This window comes from Alligator mississippiensis, chromosome 3 (assembly GCF_030867095.1).
Source record: "Alligator mississippiensis isolate rAllMis1 chromosome 3, rAllMis1, whole genome shotgun sequence".
Classification (NCBI taxonomy): Eukaryota; Metazoa; Chordata; order Crocodylia; family Alligatoridae; genus Alligator; species Alligator mississippiensis.
Genome location: NC_081826.1, coordinates 130879084 through 130896702, shown reverse-complemented (window position 1 = coordinate 130896702; position 17619 = coordinate 130879084). Strand labels below are relative to the sequence as shown.

Sequence of the window (17619 nt, the reverse complement as noted above, 5' to 3'; positions counted from 1 at the left end):
TAAAATTTAGTGAAATTCTACAAGATATTTTTTGTAGGAGGTTAGACTAGGTCGGGGTGGCCAACCCACACAATACGTACCACAGATGGCATAGGAAGCCTCTTTGTGTGGCACACTGTAGATTGCAGTACTTGCCTGCCCCCTCCCAATAAACAGGACAGAAAGCAGAGGAGCAGATTAGGCAGGGGGAGGGCATTGGAGTAGCATTTAGGGAGGATACAAGGCTTAATTGGTGGTATGCCTGCCAGAAGGGTTGGCCCCCACTGGACAAGATAATCGCATTGTGGTGCTAACATCTATGAATCTGTTAGTTTAGTTTGCACAATCTGTCTTTTGCACTAAAAGAAAATTCAGTTAAAAGTGATAGCAGTTGTGTTTTTTTTTCTTTGGTAAGTGGAATGCTTAAAATGGCATGGTTCTTAATTAAAAAAAAAAAAAGTTTGTGGGTCTGGCATAGATGAATGTCAGTAAGTACTAGCTCTTGAATTGCCTGTGTGGTAAGTCATCACAGTTATAGGTCAGTATAGTTTATTATATACTTTGCAGTCAAGTGTTTGTCATAATTAGTGGTTTGGGGTACAGGCTAAGGCAGTAAAATTTGTTCAATATGAAGAATTTACGCTGTCCTAAGTTACTCAAGAGGAATAGATGGCTGTTAATTTATTCTATTTTAATTAACGTTAATATACTAGTGAATTAACTCCTGCATCTAAATGGATACAGTGACATGGAATTCTATTATTATAGTGACTACTACAAATAAAAGAAGCAGGATTAACATAAGATTTCCAACAATGCAATTTAGCTTTGTTTTTAAAATAATTGCAAATATGGAGAAATTAACTAAAACCCCATGTTATTACCTTTTATTTGCAGGGAATGAGGGAGAAAAATCTAGCTATAGAACTGCGAACAGAACCACCCGAAAGGTATGTCAAATCTAGAGTTAATCTAAACCATGTATTAGGATGGAGTGGTGATGGATACTTTTGTGATTCTTAAATGTAATCTACATGTTCAGGCTTTTGAACAGGGTATAACAAATAGTTCTTGTTCCTACAACAGGACGGACGATGGGGTTTGTTTGGTTTTTTTTTCAAGATTTGTAACCTGGGAATGAGGTGGGAAATATCTAATGTTGTGATGCAAGCTATGCATATAAATAGAAAATAAAAGAAACAATAGTTAAACTAACAGTGACAAGAGTATGAAATGGAAGAAGAATATAAAAATAAAACTATCAACAAACCTTTTGGCCTATATATGTGTTCTTACCAGCAAATAAAACAGGGAAGAAAATGAATGCACTATCACTCCTGCAGAGGGGGCTCTGTGGCTTCTGAAGCTCAGTTCTTTTCCCTTGTGCAGTTTTCTAGCTGGCTAAACAAGATTTCAGGAATTACCAGAACTGTTTTAGCAATTCTTTCCATACCTATTTTTTAACAGGATTAGATGATGCAGAAATAAACCATTTCACAATTGAATTATTTTTCCTCATTCATCTAAATGTTCTGTAGATTACAGCCCCTTTTTCCTAATTGGCTGAGGCCTAAAACCTTGGTCTAACATAACCCAAGGTAACACTCTACTTCCCAGAACTTGGCAGAATTAAAACCCCAGTGCAATAGACTGTCATTTCACTTGTCCTGCAGTGCCTCACCTTCTCCTCTTTCATGATACTGAAGAACGTATAAACCCAACAGCCAGATGCTGTATCAGTTGCTTGTAGGCATGATGCTTATGGTATAAGATAGTACATCTTTGCAAGACATTTTTCTTCATGTGAGTCAGTATCTTTTTTTTTTTAGCTGTGTTTTTTGTGGAAGGAGGACATAACTTCTCAGACAAACACAAACGACCTCTTTAGGTGATACTTTTCTGCCTGTCTGCATACTGGACAAATTGCAGCTTTGTTTCTGTAGACTGTAGGCTCTTGTACAGTCTGATGTGACCATGAGCATCATTTGGCCGGTTCATCTTGAGAAGCAAAAGCTTCATGTTTACAACATTTTCTTGTAGAGTTATTGGGTCCACAACAGCCTCTCCTGAAAAAGGGTTTTGAGATGTTTCTAAGGTTTTACCACAGCATGTTAGTGTAGCCATCATTAACTTTTAAATGCAGGCCAGCCTCAAATTACAACGTTTCGAGCTACAACATTTTGCACTTACAACGTTTATAAACTGTGACACACTACTTCAACTTTATGATATCAGTTTCAACTCTACAATGCTTGATCCGATGCAACACTATGCCAGCGAACAAGTTTGTTGTGTCGCTCATCTCCTGAAGAACATCTGTCCAAATTTCCTTGGACACTTTCTTAAAGAAAGCAGACTAGACTCCAGAAAAACCTGCAGCCAAGGCTCCTGAGAAGACTCCAGTCAACAACCCTTCAAAAAATCCAGCCAAGAGCCTTTCAAAAAGTCCAGCAAAGTCGCCACCAAAGAAGTTCTTCCAAATCAATAATATTGCTGTTTACAATATAAATACATTAATGTAGCTATATTACTCATCTGTAATTGATCGAGTACAAAATTCTGGGGTATTTTTAGTGAAAATAGGGTGTCGGGCTTTGGTTTTGGAACTAATCCCCCATTTATAACATTGTTTCTTATGAGAAAATTGGTTCCAAGTTGCAATGTTTCGACTTGAGATGCGGTTTTCAGGAACCAATTGTGTCGTAAGTCTGAGGACTGCCTGCACAACGTTACTTTGAGTTTGCCTTGGCTCTCTGCTTAGATTCCTTTCTTTTACAAAGGACCTGCTTAATGGAATTCCAGGAAATTAAGATGAAATTGAATTGGCAATACAGATGGTGCTGTCTAAAGCAGGGTGCACAAACTTGTAGTTTCTGGACTGTGGTTCTTGGATTTAATTCACTGCAACTGGTAAATCTCTTTTATTTGGTTGGCCCACCAGAAATTTCCTAGCTCTTAACTCTAGATAAGAACTTTTAGATTTCAGTCTTTCCCCCAGGGATAGAAGTGTGATTCTGCATAAACAGTTCATGGGTGTATATAAAAAAGGGGGCTACATATTTTGTATGTAGGTGCACACCTTCTTTCTTCAGAAATCTGGCTTGGGCTCTGCTGTACAGAATTAAGTTAAAACCTGAAATTCTTAAAATTCTTATGGTTTGTTTTTTTTTAGGCTGGGTTAGATGAAGTTTTGATCATATGCCTCTTTGAGGACTCAGTTGCCAGTTGAACAGCAAGAGGCAGCATAGAGTCCTCCTTTCGGTTTCATTAGGAGCTGGACAGATTATACTAGAGTATCTCAGAAGCATAAGCCTATGCTGTGCTGTCAGTCTCATGGGGAACTTGACCTAGGGCCTAGATTTAAGTATATATGAAAGCTTCTGTTTCAACAGTCATGTGTTTGGCCAGGAGAGGAGCTTCTATATAAAAGTCTATTCTTTGGGTATTTGGGTGTTGTACCCATTTCTTCTTTCTTTGATGAGGGTTGTGCTTAATCACATTCCCTACTTCATTCATTTTGTCTGCTGGCTTTTCTCTTTTACACTTGGGTTAGGAAGTCTTTCTTTTTGCTGTTCTGCCCAAGCTTTTGGCAGAAAAAGGAAAAGTGCTGATTATATAAGAGGTTTATCAGTCAGTGTAATGAAAAGAACCCTGGAATGCAGACTGGCAAATGCTGCCTTTGTTCAGCTGAAACCCCTGTGAAGGGAGTAACAGCTTCTAAGGCTTCTGTTAAGCTGCACAAGCTGGAGTTTCCGCCTTGAAGAGCTGTGGACAGCTATCTGGACCTCCTTGAATCTCTTTCTCTTTCACGAAGGCTTTATGTGGCAGTGTTGGCACATAGGACCTTCTCCCTTGTCCCTCACCAAAGGTTCACTGATGAAGTAAAGACCAACTTGAGTGGCTGTATTGAAGGTCCCATTAGAGATGTAGGAAAATAGTTACTTAATTCTCCTGTTTTCTGTCTTTTGGCTCAGACTTAAGTCTGTGTTGAGCATGGGGACAGTCTACTTAAATGAACTTGTTTTCAACTTTTCTTGTAGCTGTTTGTGTTTAGAAGAATTCTTATTCCTTGGGAAATCTAGTTGAACAGCATCAGACAACTTGCACAGAGCTTTGCTTTTCACTTTCTTCGTTAACATAGGACATTTTTCTCTTCAAGGGGAACAGATCCAGTAAATAGCAGAGCTTGATGCAAGTAGGCAATAAAAAGCTTGCTCTGATCATACATTTTTTGTCTCTGTGCCAGCAATTCTACGTACCCCAAATTCAGTAGTCCTGCCTCTAATGGACTGTCTTCAGGAGGGGGAGGCGGCGGTGGCAAAATGAGAAGAGAAAGAGGCCTACACTATATATCAAAACCTGGACAAGAACAGGTTGGTGAATTTATTCCAGTTGTGCTACTGCATCACAAATATATGTATACTGTATACTTGGCTCATTACAGGCTCCAGATAGAATTAATGGTTACAAAACAGTCAACTTTGTGAACTACATAGGCTGAAATGGTTAAAGCCCCCTCTGTGCACCTTCATTTTGGGAGCACAGTTTGATGGGGGTGGGGGGGGGGGCGATTTTCACAGGTGCTTAGTTACTCCACTGTCCCATTGAATTGAATTTAGTAGAAGTTGCAGGTGCTCCTTGCTTCTGAATAGGAAGCCTATATTTCTCAAGTTAGTGCATCAGTTCTCACACCCCAAAAATATAACTGCTTTTGGAAATTTTGGACATAACTGGGAATTTTGACTTGTAAAGCTACTTTATTAACAGTGGAATGAATAAGTCCTCATACAAGAAAGCTGGGAAAGTAGAGTTTTCAGGTTTGTATGTATAGTTGTTGCAAAGATTTGACATAGGCAATAACTAGCAAATTAAGTATTCTTTAAATTAATAATATTATCCTTCTATATGGTGTAACATTGTATGGAACAAACCAAGATTTGAAAATGGAATAAAACATGACAGTGTTGCCCTGGAGGGTCAGGCCAACTCTCAGGATCTCAATATTGCACTGTTAGACAGGAGGGTGTGACACAATTGCACATACACAAAACACACACACACATCAATTGGGTGCGCACGCACACAACCAGCTCAGGCACATACACATCCAGACCAGCCTAGGGACATGCATACTTATCACCAATTCAAGCACATACACTATACACCCCAAAAGTTAGACACAGATCACTAATTCATATATCATGCACACAATGCCCCACACATGTGCGTGCGTGCGTGCGCGCGCGCGCACACACACACACTCTCTTTCTCTCTCTCTCACACACACACACACACACACACACACACACACACACACACACACACACACACACAAAAGCAACTTAGATATGCACACGTTTAAAATAACCAGTCTAGGTTCATGCACACTTATCACCAGTTTAAGCCTATACACGCTACACACACCACATCTAGACAGAATCAGTTACCAACACCTGCACATCTGATACACATACGTGGATTACTAATTTATATACCACACACATACACAATGATATTTATATATGTGTATTCACTAATTCACACACATACCACCCTCCTACACATATACACAAGTGAGTTCCTAAGTTGGGTGTTGTGATGTGTATGTATGCATGTGCTTGGTGTACTTGGGGTACCTGGGGAAAGGTTAAGATAAGAAAGTAGAAGTGTAGGGAGTTAAAGTTACCGGAAATGAAAGTCACCGGGACCGAGATTAGAACCGGTAGACTAGAGGGGCCTGGACTGAAGAACTGAGGCTTGGGGGTAACTTTAGGTTAATTGATTAAAAGACAGCGCCCAAAGCCTGCAGAACAGTGAAGCATGCTGGCACAGAGGCTGGGTCTGGAGCCAGAGCTAGGGGGAAGCTGAAAAGGTAGATGGGGAGAGGGAAAAATGGGACTAAGGGAAAGTGTGGGTGTTAAAGAGGGGCTGTGGGGAGCCAGAGGATGGCTCCTGGGCACCTAGAGAAGTAGTAGGTGCTGGAAGGTGGAGCAAGGCTCCAGCTGCTGGAGCGAACTGCAAGACAGCTAAGTGGAGCTGGGAAGCTGCGGGGGGTGGGGCTTACAGAAGGTGTGGGGAAGCCTGAAAACAGAGAGGGACAGCAGAAAATCACAGGAAAAGCATCAGGCAGCAGGAAAGCAAGGAGAGGCTCAGAGGTGGCAGAAAAGGGGAGATGGAATTGGGAGGAGATCGGGAAAGTAGCAGAGATGGTGGGAACTGCAGATGAGAGAGAATGAGGCTGGAATTTAAGATGGGGAAGGGAATGGGATTCAGTAAAACATGACCCAACTCGGGGTTGCAAATGACAGTGGTTTTATTGAACAGAGGAGATGGTGACACAATGCCAAATTGGTGCCCTTGCACCCACACCTGCCCAACCCCACCCCCACATGCACACACATGCACTGGCAGCAGGGGTTAGAGAGGCTTGGTGCAGGGGCTGAAGTCCTCTGAAGTCCAGGAGGAGAGAGAGAGCCTGAATTGTAGGAGGTGTGCAGGTAATATCTACCTATCCAGGCTGGAAGGAGTCCTTGTCCAGTAGGTATTATCCAGAGGGGGGTCACCGGCAGGGCCTCTGGGTGGATAGGTGGTGTGGCTTGGTGCTGGTCCCGATGCAAATGGCATTCCCACTAGGTCTGTCTTCACTGCCCCTTTTTATAGGGGCAGACCTTGTGTGACCCTAGTGACAGGAGGCATGCCCAGGCAAGGGTCAGTCCCTGGTGTACTAAGCATGTGTGCTCCATGCAGGGATGTGCAGTTTCTAGTGTCTGTAATGGTGAGAGTTGCTGGTTTTGCAGGGTCTTTTGTCTTTCAAATGCTGGTCTTGTCTCTGTTCCTGGGTGAGGTCCATGGTTCCTGGGTGAATCAATGCGAGGTGATGGCCCAGTCATTACAGGCCATTCAGTAGAGGCCTGCTACCATTGTATTTCAATCATTTCCAATCACGCTCATTCATTGGGGAACCAATTTACATGGGAGGGGTATGTGACTCATACAGTTGCAACATGGGATGCCCAGGCAGAGGACAGAAGATGGAGGCTTGACATATAAAATGGAAACTTGACATGACTTTGGTTCACTTACAAACACAGGCCTAAGCCATACACTATCCATATGAAATGATAAAAATTAGTACAAAAATGATAATAATACAATATACAACAGTAAAAATCAATACAAACCTAATAATAATACAGTAAACAACAGTGGATAGCCAAAACCAAAAACTTGCTACCAAAATAAAAATGTTTAAAGCTTATCCTACATCTTAGCTTACTTATACTTATCTATAGGGAAAAGAGAGGGAGAGAAAAAGTCAAGTGATGACTGGGGAAGGGGAGGGGAATGCATTTTAAATAAATAAATAAAAAAAAGAGAAACGGGGGGTTTTGCTACAACAGCATTCTAGGTCAAAGTATTAAATGAGTTTGTCTCTAAGGGTATAAACATATTGTCAAATGTGTCCGTCCACAGGTGATCTGCTTCAGTGGGCAAAACACGTTGCCAGTTTTTCCACATTGTACAGAGGCCTGATCCTGTGGAACTATAGGCAGTGTTCTCTACTGACAGAGATGTTCCTGGGAGATTCTCTGGGGCATGTCCCTTTTAAGTGGGGCAAGTTAGAGAGGTGCTTGTGGGGGAAAGAGGCAAGCCCAGCCAGACAACAGAGCCCACCTGTGCTGAGGGAGGGAGCACCTGTGAACAAGCAGCTAATTGCTTAATTAATTAATCATTCAGCCACTGGCTCTTTCCCTCTTAGGCTATGAGTACTAGTCCCCCTTGCCCCTTCGCCTTCTCACTCCTCCCTCCTGCCTGCCTTGCTGCCTTCCAATTCCTGCTGGGGCACCATAAGGCTTCCTTCCCCCCCCCTTCCCTGCCAGACTGTGCCTGCCCCAAGCTAAAGGATAAATGGTAAGCTAACCAGTTATCACTGTGCTTATCAGTTAAACGATTAAGAGTTTAACCTTTCATAGCATTATTCAACCCCTGGGATCACCTACCCCAGGCAGGTAGGAAGAGCATGGACAGCTGTATCCTTCTGTAAACTTAATGTACATCTGCTGCAGTAAAGTGGCACAAATTGATACCATTTGTAGCATGAGAAGGGGAATGGATGTCTGTTTGCTTGGCCTTTGTGCTGCCATAATAATGTTTGTGGTGGCACAAAAGCTATAGCTGCTTCCACCCTGGGTATTATTCACAGATGTCCAGTGTAGTAGTTCTCAGCTTTTTTAGATTCAAAGCACCCCTTGGAAAATGCCGGGTCTTAGGTTTCACTGACTTTCTACAGTCAGAATTAAGTAAGTAATAGAGCAATTTTGTTGCAAAAAACTCAGAAGACCCAGGTCAAAGTGTTTGACACTGGGTTCCTATTTGAAATCTCAGGCAGGGTTCTTTGGGTAGATGATTAAACCAACTCAGTACTTGGAAAACAGTTCTTAGGAAGCTTTTGGGTACAGTCACCCTTCGTCAGGCATAGGGAATCTCTGCTGGTCTGAGATTCCAAGGAATGAGAGAAGCTAAAAGTGTGGAGGGATGTCAGTGAAAATCTAAATAGTTAGAGATAAGCAAGACTAAAGGAAAAGCAGGGAAGGGAGGGGGAAGAGAGTAGGGGGAAGAAAAAGTCATTTATCTTGTGAATCATACTACAGCACTCTGGTTGAGAATCGCTGCTTTAGTGCAGGGGTAGGCAAACCCTGGTAAAGTAACCAGTGTGGCACATAAAGGCATTTTGCTTGGCACACATGTCTTGGGGTGGACGGTGGGGAAGGGGCTAGGGCTGCACTGCCACAACAAGGATTGAGCCCTTTGCAGCTCCCTTGTCATCTGCCCCTGGCAAGTCAACATCTTACAGGTCAGGGTTGCGGGTGTTTTTGGCACTCTGCCCAAAGATATTGCTGACCCCTGCTGTAGTGTTTACCAAGTTCCCTTCTTAATTGAAAACATTAAAAAAAAAATTAAAATAAAAAAAAAACCCATAAGTGAAGACAGAGAAGATCATATTTGTGAGGGTTGATGACAGATATGTGCCTTCCAAAGTATGGGCTCCTTATTCAATTGTTTTCTTATGTATAGTGTTATGAGTTCTTAGACTATTCTGTTGATTCTACTTATTGAAAGAAAACTAACATAAATACAGGAGATCTTGCAGAATGTTGCTGTAGAATAAATAAAAGATCTAGCTGAATGTGAGGCCCATCAATCTTTCTTAATTTTGATTAGCATGTGAATAAAAGTAGACATTGGAAGAGGGCAAAAAAGTTATGCCTTAATTTACTTACATTTAATGGCTTCTACCCATATCAGAGGGCTCTACTATCAGTTGTCATCACAGTAAGTCTTTAGAATAGCCAGTGTAGTTTCAGTAAAGAATAATAAATATATTTTGCTTAGGCTTCTGTAGCCTCAGCATTTTTTACAGAATTGTTTGTAGGGTTTCTTGCAGTTTATCCTAAGGGATCTTTGCATGTCCCTAAATTGGGCTTGTTTCCTTTTTTGCTTCACCAGGCCTGATTGGCTGGTGTTTATTTAAAAAAAAAAAAAAAGTTGTATTCCCCCCCCCCCCTCTTTTTTCCCCACCATTAAAAATATCAGACTTCAGATTTTATAGTTTTGCAACAGAACTTAGCAAGTGTTGCAAGACCTCCTATTTTTTACGGAAGTAATAGGGAGATTAGCAGGGGTCCTGGTTTTCTCTGTTTAAAAATTGTAAAAGCTCTGATAACCCTTGCAAGTTCTCGGATTAAAAAAACCCCAAAATATGTATTTTTCTGTGGGCGGGACCCAGTGCATGAGGGAGTGCTGTGCTGCCATGATGAGGCACGGAAGCTGCAGTGGTGGTGGCACGGAGTTGTACCCCCTGCTGCTGCTTGGTGGGCAGGGGGCGCTTCACTTTGGCAGCAGTGTCTGCAGTGATGGCTCCTGTCCAGAACTGGTCCAGCCCAGTTGCAGTCTGGTGCCCTGCTGTGGGTGCAGAAATCTTGTGGGGGAGGGGGTACATGCACTTCCTGCCCCACTGCTGTGTGGCCTGTGTGCCTCTTTTTCCCCTTCTCCCCGCCCCCGATAGGTTTACCTGGAGGGAGCTGCAGGAGCTGCTCTCCTCTGTTGCCTGGCTTCTATGTGTATGTGCGTGTGCATATGCACATGGTGCTCCCTGCCTCCAATCACCCTCCTCTTGTCCCTACAGCCCCTTGCACGCTGGAACTTGGCCAACCTGCAAAGGGGAAACCCATGGTTGCCTGTGTTTTTCTCCTTTAAAGGTGAAAATCCACATTTTTATCTGTTAAAGGAGAAAATCCATGTTTTTCCATAGTGAACAGAAAACCAGGATCCCTGGAGATCGGTAAGCAGAGGCATCCTTTCTCCAACATTTTAATCAGTAACATTAATTACAAAAAAAAAATGAATGATCCAATTTTCTCTCCTTGTTTATTACTTTGTGTTACTTGTGTGTGTGTGTGTGTGTGTGTGTGTGTGTGTGTGTCCTTGAGAATTAATGAGGAAAGGTGGATTAGCAGGTTTGAGCAAATCTATACTCTGCAGATGATTGGTGTAGCTATGAGAAGGACCAGCAAAAAATAAATGCTCTAATAGACTTCGGTAGGGGATTGGATAATTTTTTTAATCACTCAAATGGCATTGTTTTACATTTGGTTTTGGTACTTTTAAGAAAGAGAGGACAGATGTATTGTAGAAATAAAAGAATAACCATATACATTTATAATTTCAGGAGGTAGAGGAGCCAGTACTTCCAAAAATATCTTTACCCATCAGTACTATGTCATTGCCTCAGTTCAGCTTTGGTTCCCTTGCTGCTACTACTACGGTCTCATCATCATCAATCACTCCAACACAACCAGTGATTAACAAGGTAACTTTTTGGACAGCATATCTCCGTAATACTGTACAGGATTAACATGTTTACCTTGCTACAAATCAAATATTTTTTGAGCATCTTTGCAACGAATTATATTAATTAATGCCTAAGTGAATTAATTAAGACCATCACATTCTGATTTAGAATGAAGTTATAGGATGATTTTTAATCTAGTTTTACAAAGTTTTAGATGGAGATAATTAATGGACAATGCAGCTGTAAAGTTCCTGGTAATTTTGTTATGGTAACAGTAAGCTGAGTTACTTCACAATTTGAAGTAGTATGAAGAGTGATAGAAGTATTAATAGTCAGGAATTGTCATCACAATACTTGGCTTATCACTACAATAAAGTAAACATGAAAAATGCATCAAGTCATTCTCATATTTGTCTACAGTTTAAAGAAACACAGATTTCCATTTCTAATGGAGGTGCCAGGAGCAGCTGCTTGGTTAAAATTTTGTTTAGGTATCTTTTATTATATTTGCATATCTTTAATTGTACTTAGACTTGACTTAACCATTATCTTAAATGAGAATTTCCTGGGTTTATAATACTTGGCTTTAGAGGTGATTACAACATCTGGAGAATATTCACCCAGCAATTACTTAAATTCTCTCAAATTTAATTCCGTGTACTTGTGTACATTTCAAAATCAGATTTTCCAAATTCACTGCAGAATTTTGTTTTCTAACTTTCAATAGTTACTTTTTGTTCCAGCATTTTTCTTTTAAATTCAGTCTTGATTCTTTTAAAAACTTAGGTGCTGCCAGCAAGTAATGATAGCAGCCCTGTGTTCAGATTTTCATCTCCAATTGTAAAATCTACTGAGGCAGAAGTGCTACCTCCGTTGTCTGTAAGTAACAATGCACAGAGAAGCTCGGTTCTTTTCAAAGCTCTTCCTGTCATTTTTGTAAAATATTTCGGAACAAGTGGCAGTAATGGCAAAGTGATCATAAGTTTTAGTATTCATGTTGTATGCCAGCAAATTGAAACTTGGATTTCAGGCTTGTCTTTGTATGTTAAATCAGATTAAAGTTTCTTCCATTGGGAATTTTAAAAATCTCTCTTCCTCCTCCTTTAGATTGGGTTTACATTTAGTGTTCCTGTTGTGAAATCAACAGAGCCTTCTGGATCCAGTGATAGTCCAATGCCACATCTGTTTAGCCCAGGTAACTAAAAATTTAGCACATCAGCTCCCAAAAAATGTCTTTGGCTTTAGATCTGTTTTGTTGGTGTATAAAAATGGATCTCCTTTCAACCAGATGTTGCTTCTGAATGAATTTCTAGAACATTCTGCTCCCCTTCCAGTCTTTCACCTTATCTTGCATTCAAGTACAAGTGGGGTTGGGGTGGGGGCATAGGTGGTGGCAGGGAGGGCAAGTGATGGGGGGGCAGGGACCAGGGTATGTAGGCAGAGGAGGAAGCCTTGATTCCTGTGCTACCTACTCCCTCCACCAATATTTGCCCTGCTGCAGTGTTGGGAAGGGACAGATTTAAAACAACGCTCCAATAATTGCGTTTTGTACATGCAAAATTGTAATATTTTTAAGTGTTTTGTGTATGGAATCTAGTGGGGGGCTCTTCATAAATTTGAAGTCAACTTGGATTCAGGTAAACATAGTAGTAATTCCCAACTAAAGTCTTCATTTTGATGTACAAATTTGTTTTTAACTACATAGCCAAAATTGTGTTACTGTAGTATGTTTCTTGAAAAATGTCACTGAATCATTATGCTTGCAAATACTGTGGAAGCTTCCGTATAGTAGAGCAAGCTTTGATTCATGTACTAATACTAAAAGGATAGGTTAAAGGGAAACTTAAATTTTGCAGTGTTTGGAGGTTTTACATATTGCTAGTATGAGAGTATCTAATTACTGTAATGAAATATTACGAAAACATTCCTTTAAGTTTTTACATTCTACCCTTGATACTATTTTCTTGTTTGTTCACTTTCCATCTTGTTTCACAAAGCAGCATGATTTTAAAAGGTAGGAAAATGTAGTTGTAAAACCAGAAAAAAGCAGAGAGATTTAGAGGCCTAAAACTACTTAACTTTGACTCTCACTAATTATATTTAAAAGTACAGTTGCTTGCTTAAGAGCATGTCTTTCAAATTCAGGTCTGTTTGCTTGCTTATTTGATTTCTGTACTACCCTTCCTAACCAAAGTTATGGCCAGCTTATAGGAAAAGGACAGAATAACTTAGAAAGCAGGAGTGACAAGAAAACAAAGCAACTTAAATAGGGAACTAGAATAACAAGGTATAAAGAGAGCCCCTCAACTTAGCTTTCTATGCTAAACACTTGCCCAAATAGGACTGTCTTGCAGCAGTTCCAAAAAATGTATAGGCCCAGACTCTACTAGGCCTTTGCAGGGGGAGTTCCAGGCCTGAAGAGCAACTGCTGAGAACAACCTTCCATGCGTTTTTGCCAAACAGACATGGTGTACTGATGGTACTAGTGTTTGTAGAAGGTTGCCGTTGGTTTCAGTGATGCATGAGGGGAAGGTACTCCGTTAGGTATATAGGGCCCATATTGTTTAGGGCCTTGCAGGTCAAAAACAGCACCCTGAATTGTGCCTGGAAAGGTAATGGGAGCTCATGCAAACTCTGGAGCACTTGAGTTATATACCACCCCATCAGAAGACAGGCCACTGTTTTGTATCAGCTGCAACTTCCTGATGGTTTTCAAGGGCAGCCCTGCATCGAGCACATTGCAGTACTCAAATCTTGGGGTTACAAAGGCAGGGATCATGGCAGCCAGATGTGAATTTGAAAGAAAGGGTCACAGCCTTCTCACTAGATGGAGTCTGTGAAAGGTGTTCCTAGCCACTGCTGCCACCTAGAGATCCAAGTGCAGCAGAGTGCATAGTACTTACACACTGTGGACTTACAAAACCTTTCCTGTGTAGTGATTTAGTACAGGGAAGTCTTACTGTTGACACATTTCCCTTCTGAATCTTAGTAGATGTTGCAGCAAGGGAAGTTTAGGTTAGATATTAGAAGGAACTTTCTCAGGAGGAGGGTAGTAAAGCACTGGAATAGGCTACTCAGGTTGTAGAATCTCCATCCTTGGAGGTTTTTAAGGCCTGGCTAGACAATGCTTTGGCTAGGATGATCTAGTTGGGGATGGCCCTGCTTTGAGCAGGGGTTTGGACTAGCTGTCCTGAGGACCTTCCCAACCCAAATTTTCTATGATTCTGTGAACTGCAGAACTTCAGCAGCACTTTGTCTTCAATTCCAATTGGGAAGAAAAATTAGGTGGAAATATCAAGAATTTAGTTAGACCAAAAAGTTGTGAAAATAGTTGATTCAGAAATGGCAAGAAGTTTTCTTGCAGTATTTTGAATCAAAATACAATATTGTGTAACCTCCCCAAATGGTTTATTTCAAGGTAGTTGAAAATATTTCAGTGCCATCCCCTTGTAATGGTGCCTACATTGGCTTGTAGCTTGGACATCCTATGTCCCGTCCCCATTCTCCTGTCAGTCCTTTGGCCAAAATAAATTTTTCATGTTTCATGCAGCCCAACGTAATGTGACTTTGATTCATGGAAGGAAGAGTCTGTTCCATATAGAAAACAGGTAATAGGAATATGAGGCAACAGGACAGCTGAGGATGATGTTGAACCAACTCAAAACAAAATGTTTGGGTTCATTTCATCAAATTGAAATACTCTGATTTATACTGAACCAATCTCAGTTCAAATTTTATTTTTTTTCTAATGGAAATTTTAAACTCTTCAACAAAATATTTTCCTATGGGAAGTTTTTTGATTTTGTTTGGGTTTTTTTTTTTAACTAAATTGTTTATGTCCAAAAAGCTGAAACATTTTTATGTATATTTTTAGATAGCTATATCTATATAGCTTTTCTGTATGTAACCAGGTGAAAAAAATCTGTTCTACAATAAATTGTATTTAATATAATGACTTAATATGGACAAGCACCTAGCTGGGGTTGTCTGACCCCAGCGCTCTTTCCTGCCCAGGGCAGGGGGTCGGACTCGATGACCTACTGATGTCCCTTCCAACCCTAACATCTATGAATCTATAGCTTTCTTCATAGCTGTCTCAGTATGAATTTTATTTTAACAGTTGAGTTTAAAATGGGGAATTTGCTTGAAGTTAAAAAGCAATTCTGAAACTAAATAAAATGTTGATTATACCTCTGTGATGCTTATGGTAACACACATTTCTATCTTTTTGTGAACATAACATTTTCGAATCAGATAGTAGAAAGACCACATCTGTACCTTTTGAGAGGTCTGGGAGGAGATCTTTGGTTTCAGCAAATATGACTTTTTGTCTTCAGTATATTCAACATGTTACTCCATGAAAGTTTGTTTGGGGTTTTTTTGTTTTTTTTTTAAGGTACCACCACTTTAAATAGCACCAGCAATAAGAAGAAAGGAAATGATGAATATGATGGCCCCTTCAAGCCTGCAAAAGTCTTGAAAGAGGGGAGTGTGCTGGATGTTTTGAAAGGCCCTGGTGAGACAATGTATTCAGTTTAAATAGACCATGTAAAAAACCATGTATTTGGATTCAGCCTGTTGTATATGGGAACTTAAATAACTCATAAGTTTTGCTAATTTAACTTGAAAATGTATACTCTTTTAAATATTGCCTGGGTTTCACTGCAGTCTAAGGGTTTGCATTAGCTGCACAGATAAATGTAGGGACAGACTGCAATATAAATCTGCTCTTTCTATTGTGTCTGCTTTTATGCCAAACTAGAGACTTTTCTTGTGTAGTGGGATGCTAGTAGAACTGAGGACCAAAACGGGTTTGTCAAAGTGAATAGTCAGTATTCCATTTCAGTTGAGTAGCAGTGTGTTAACAGTAGGTTTGTTAGGAAACTTTTTTCCTATCCTGGGAAAATGGTTTAGATTTCATATTAGTCTCCTTTCCTAAATAGAAACAAGTCAAAACATTAATAATTTTTAAGAACCAAAAAACCCCCCCCGGCTTGATAAACGCATGTCAGTTTCAGAGCATTTGGGCTTATTTAGCATTCCATGTTTTTCAAAACTATTTTTTTATTTCAGCAGTAGAAAAAATGGTTTAATTTTTCAAAACAGGAGATTTGTCAAAATTTACCCTTTCCCATGTAAAGTTTTGATGAACTGGTATTTATTGATGAACAAAACATTTGATCATAAAATTCCTAACCCTACTCTAGTCAAGAGGTTAGCATTTTTGTGTATAGGAATGAGCTGTGTGCTAGAGAATAAAATAATTTGCTTATTCAGCTAAAGGGACAGTCTTCAGCTAAAGGGACAGTCTCCAAAATGAATCGCATGAAATTATTCCTTTTTGTATGTATGTGAGTCTGAGGCAGGCAGGCATTTGAACAAGCCACATTGCTGGGAAATTTCAGTTTAAACAATATGTCCCTTAATTTCAAACTTTACCTGTATTTTTTATGGACTAAAGCAAACAGCTTCTTTCTGTATGTGAGCTGGCAATTTTTAAAATAAGGAGTTGGCTTATGGTAGTATATTTTTAGGGGCAATTATGGAATGCTAGAGGGTTAACTGTTCTGACCACTGTACTTCTATTGCTTAATGTTCAACTGCCCTGGTAAAAATAGCATGTGGATAGCTGTACGAAGTACAAACTGCTGTACAGCTGCTAAAATAAATATAAGTCAGCAGTGACAGTATAAACAGTGTGAGAAATGTGGTCTAATTGGATATAACTTCTTAAAATTAAAGTGTATGGTTTTCACATGGGAGGAAGTGCTGGTAAGAGAGAACTCCTGCACTTTGTTCACAACTGTTTCCTGGCAGCAAAAGTTTTTGTATGCAGTATTTCCTTTAACAAAGGTTCTGTCAGATTAAGCTGGGGTTAGTCATTTTGTTACAGTGAGACCTTGGAATTTTACCCCTTTACACAGTATACTATGGAGCTGACAGCCTTTTATAATATATATAACTGTAACCCCTGGTGTATTATAGGTTTAATTTAAGACTTTATTTCATGAACATTCAGGCCTTATTTCTGGTCTGTTCTTTTCTAGGATTTACTTCTCTGAAAGCCCACTCTCTTGCAGCTGAGCAGCCAGTTACAACAAGCACAGTGGTTTATACAAGGCCTGCAATAAGTAGTTTTTCTGCAGGTGCTTCAGGAGCTAAAGAGACCTCTAAGCCGACTTCATCGTATTGGCAGTCTGACGCGTGCAACTCGTGTCTTCTACAAAACAAGACTGCAGACAACAAATGTATAACTTGTCCAGCTCCAACAGTGTCAGCAGTAGATACTACTAAACAGACTGGAACTGCACCTCTAAGCAGCACTGTTAAGTCAGCTGCATCTGCAACAGGGACACTGGGCTTCGGAGACAAATTTAAACCAGCAGCAGGAACGTGGGATTGTGATACGTGTCTAGTCCATAATAAACCTGATGCTACCAAATGTGTGGCCTGTGAGACACCAAAGCCTGGAACAGGAGTCATGCCTGTTATGACGTTGCCAGTAGTCATAGAAAATGCAGTAGCAGTGACTTCCTCTTCTAGCTGCACTGAAACAACAGTCACTTTGGGGTTTGGAGACAAATTCAAAAAGCCGAAGGGTTCTTGGGACTGTACAGTGTGCCTTGTGTCAAATAAGGCAGAGGACAGCAAATGCGTAGCCTGTCAGTCTGAGAAGCCAGGTAAGTCATGGGGCTTTAATTTTCTCTGTCCTTTCAGGTTCTGTCAATTATGTCTTCATTGTTACTAGCTAATCTTTTTGTCTAGACAACTGCCAACTCATTGTCTGC

The 17619-nt window shown here is 40.4% G+C and overlaps 1 protein-coding gene across 3 annotated transcripts in view; it reads left to right on the top strand.

Annotated features, from left to right (window-relative positions):
- The window catches only part of NUP153 (nucleoporin 153), a 71831-nt gene that overhangs the window by 38507 nt on the left and 15705 nt on the right, over positions 1-17619 (top strand). For all 3 annotated transcript variants that reach the window (XM_006261980.4, XM_019494872.2, XM_014611598.3), the window contains exons 10-16: positions 877-929; positions 4226-4352; positions 10709-10849; positions 11618-11710; positions 11939-12026; positions 15228-15347; positions 16879-17511. In XM_006261980.4, the coding sequence (XP_006262042.1) occupies positions 877-929; positions 4226-4352; positions 10709-10849; positions 11618-11710; positions 11939-12026; positions 15228-15347; positions 16879-17511 (1255 nt within the window). The remainder of the gene's footprint in view (positions 1-876; positions 930-4225; positions 4353-10708; positions 10850-11617; positions 11711-11938; positions 12027-15227; positions 15348-16878; positions 17512-17619) is intronic.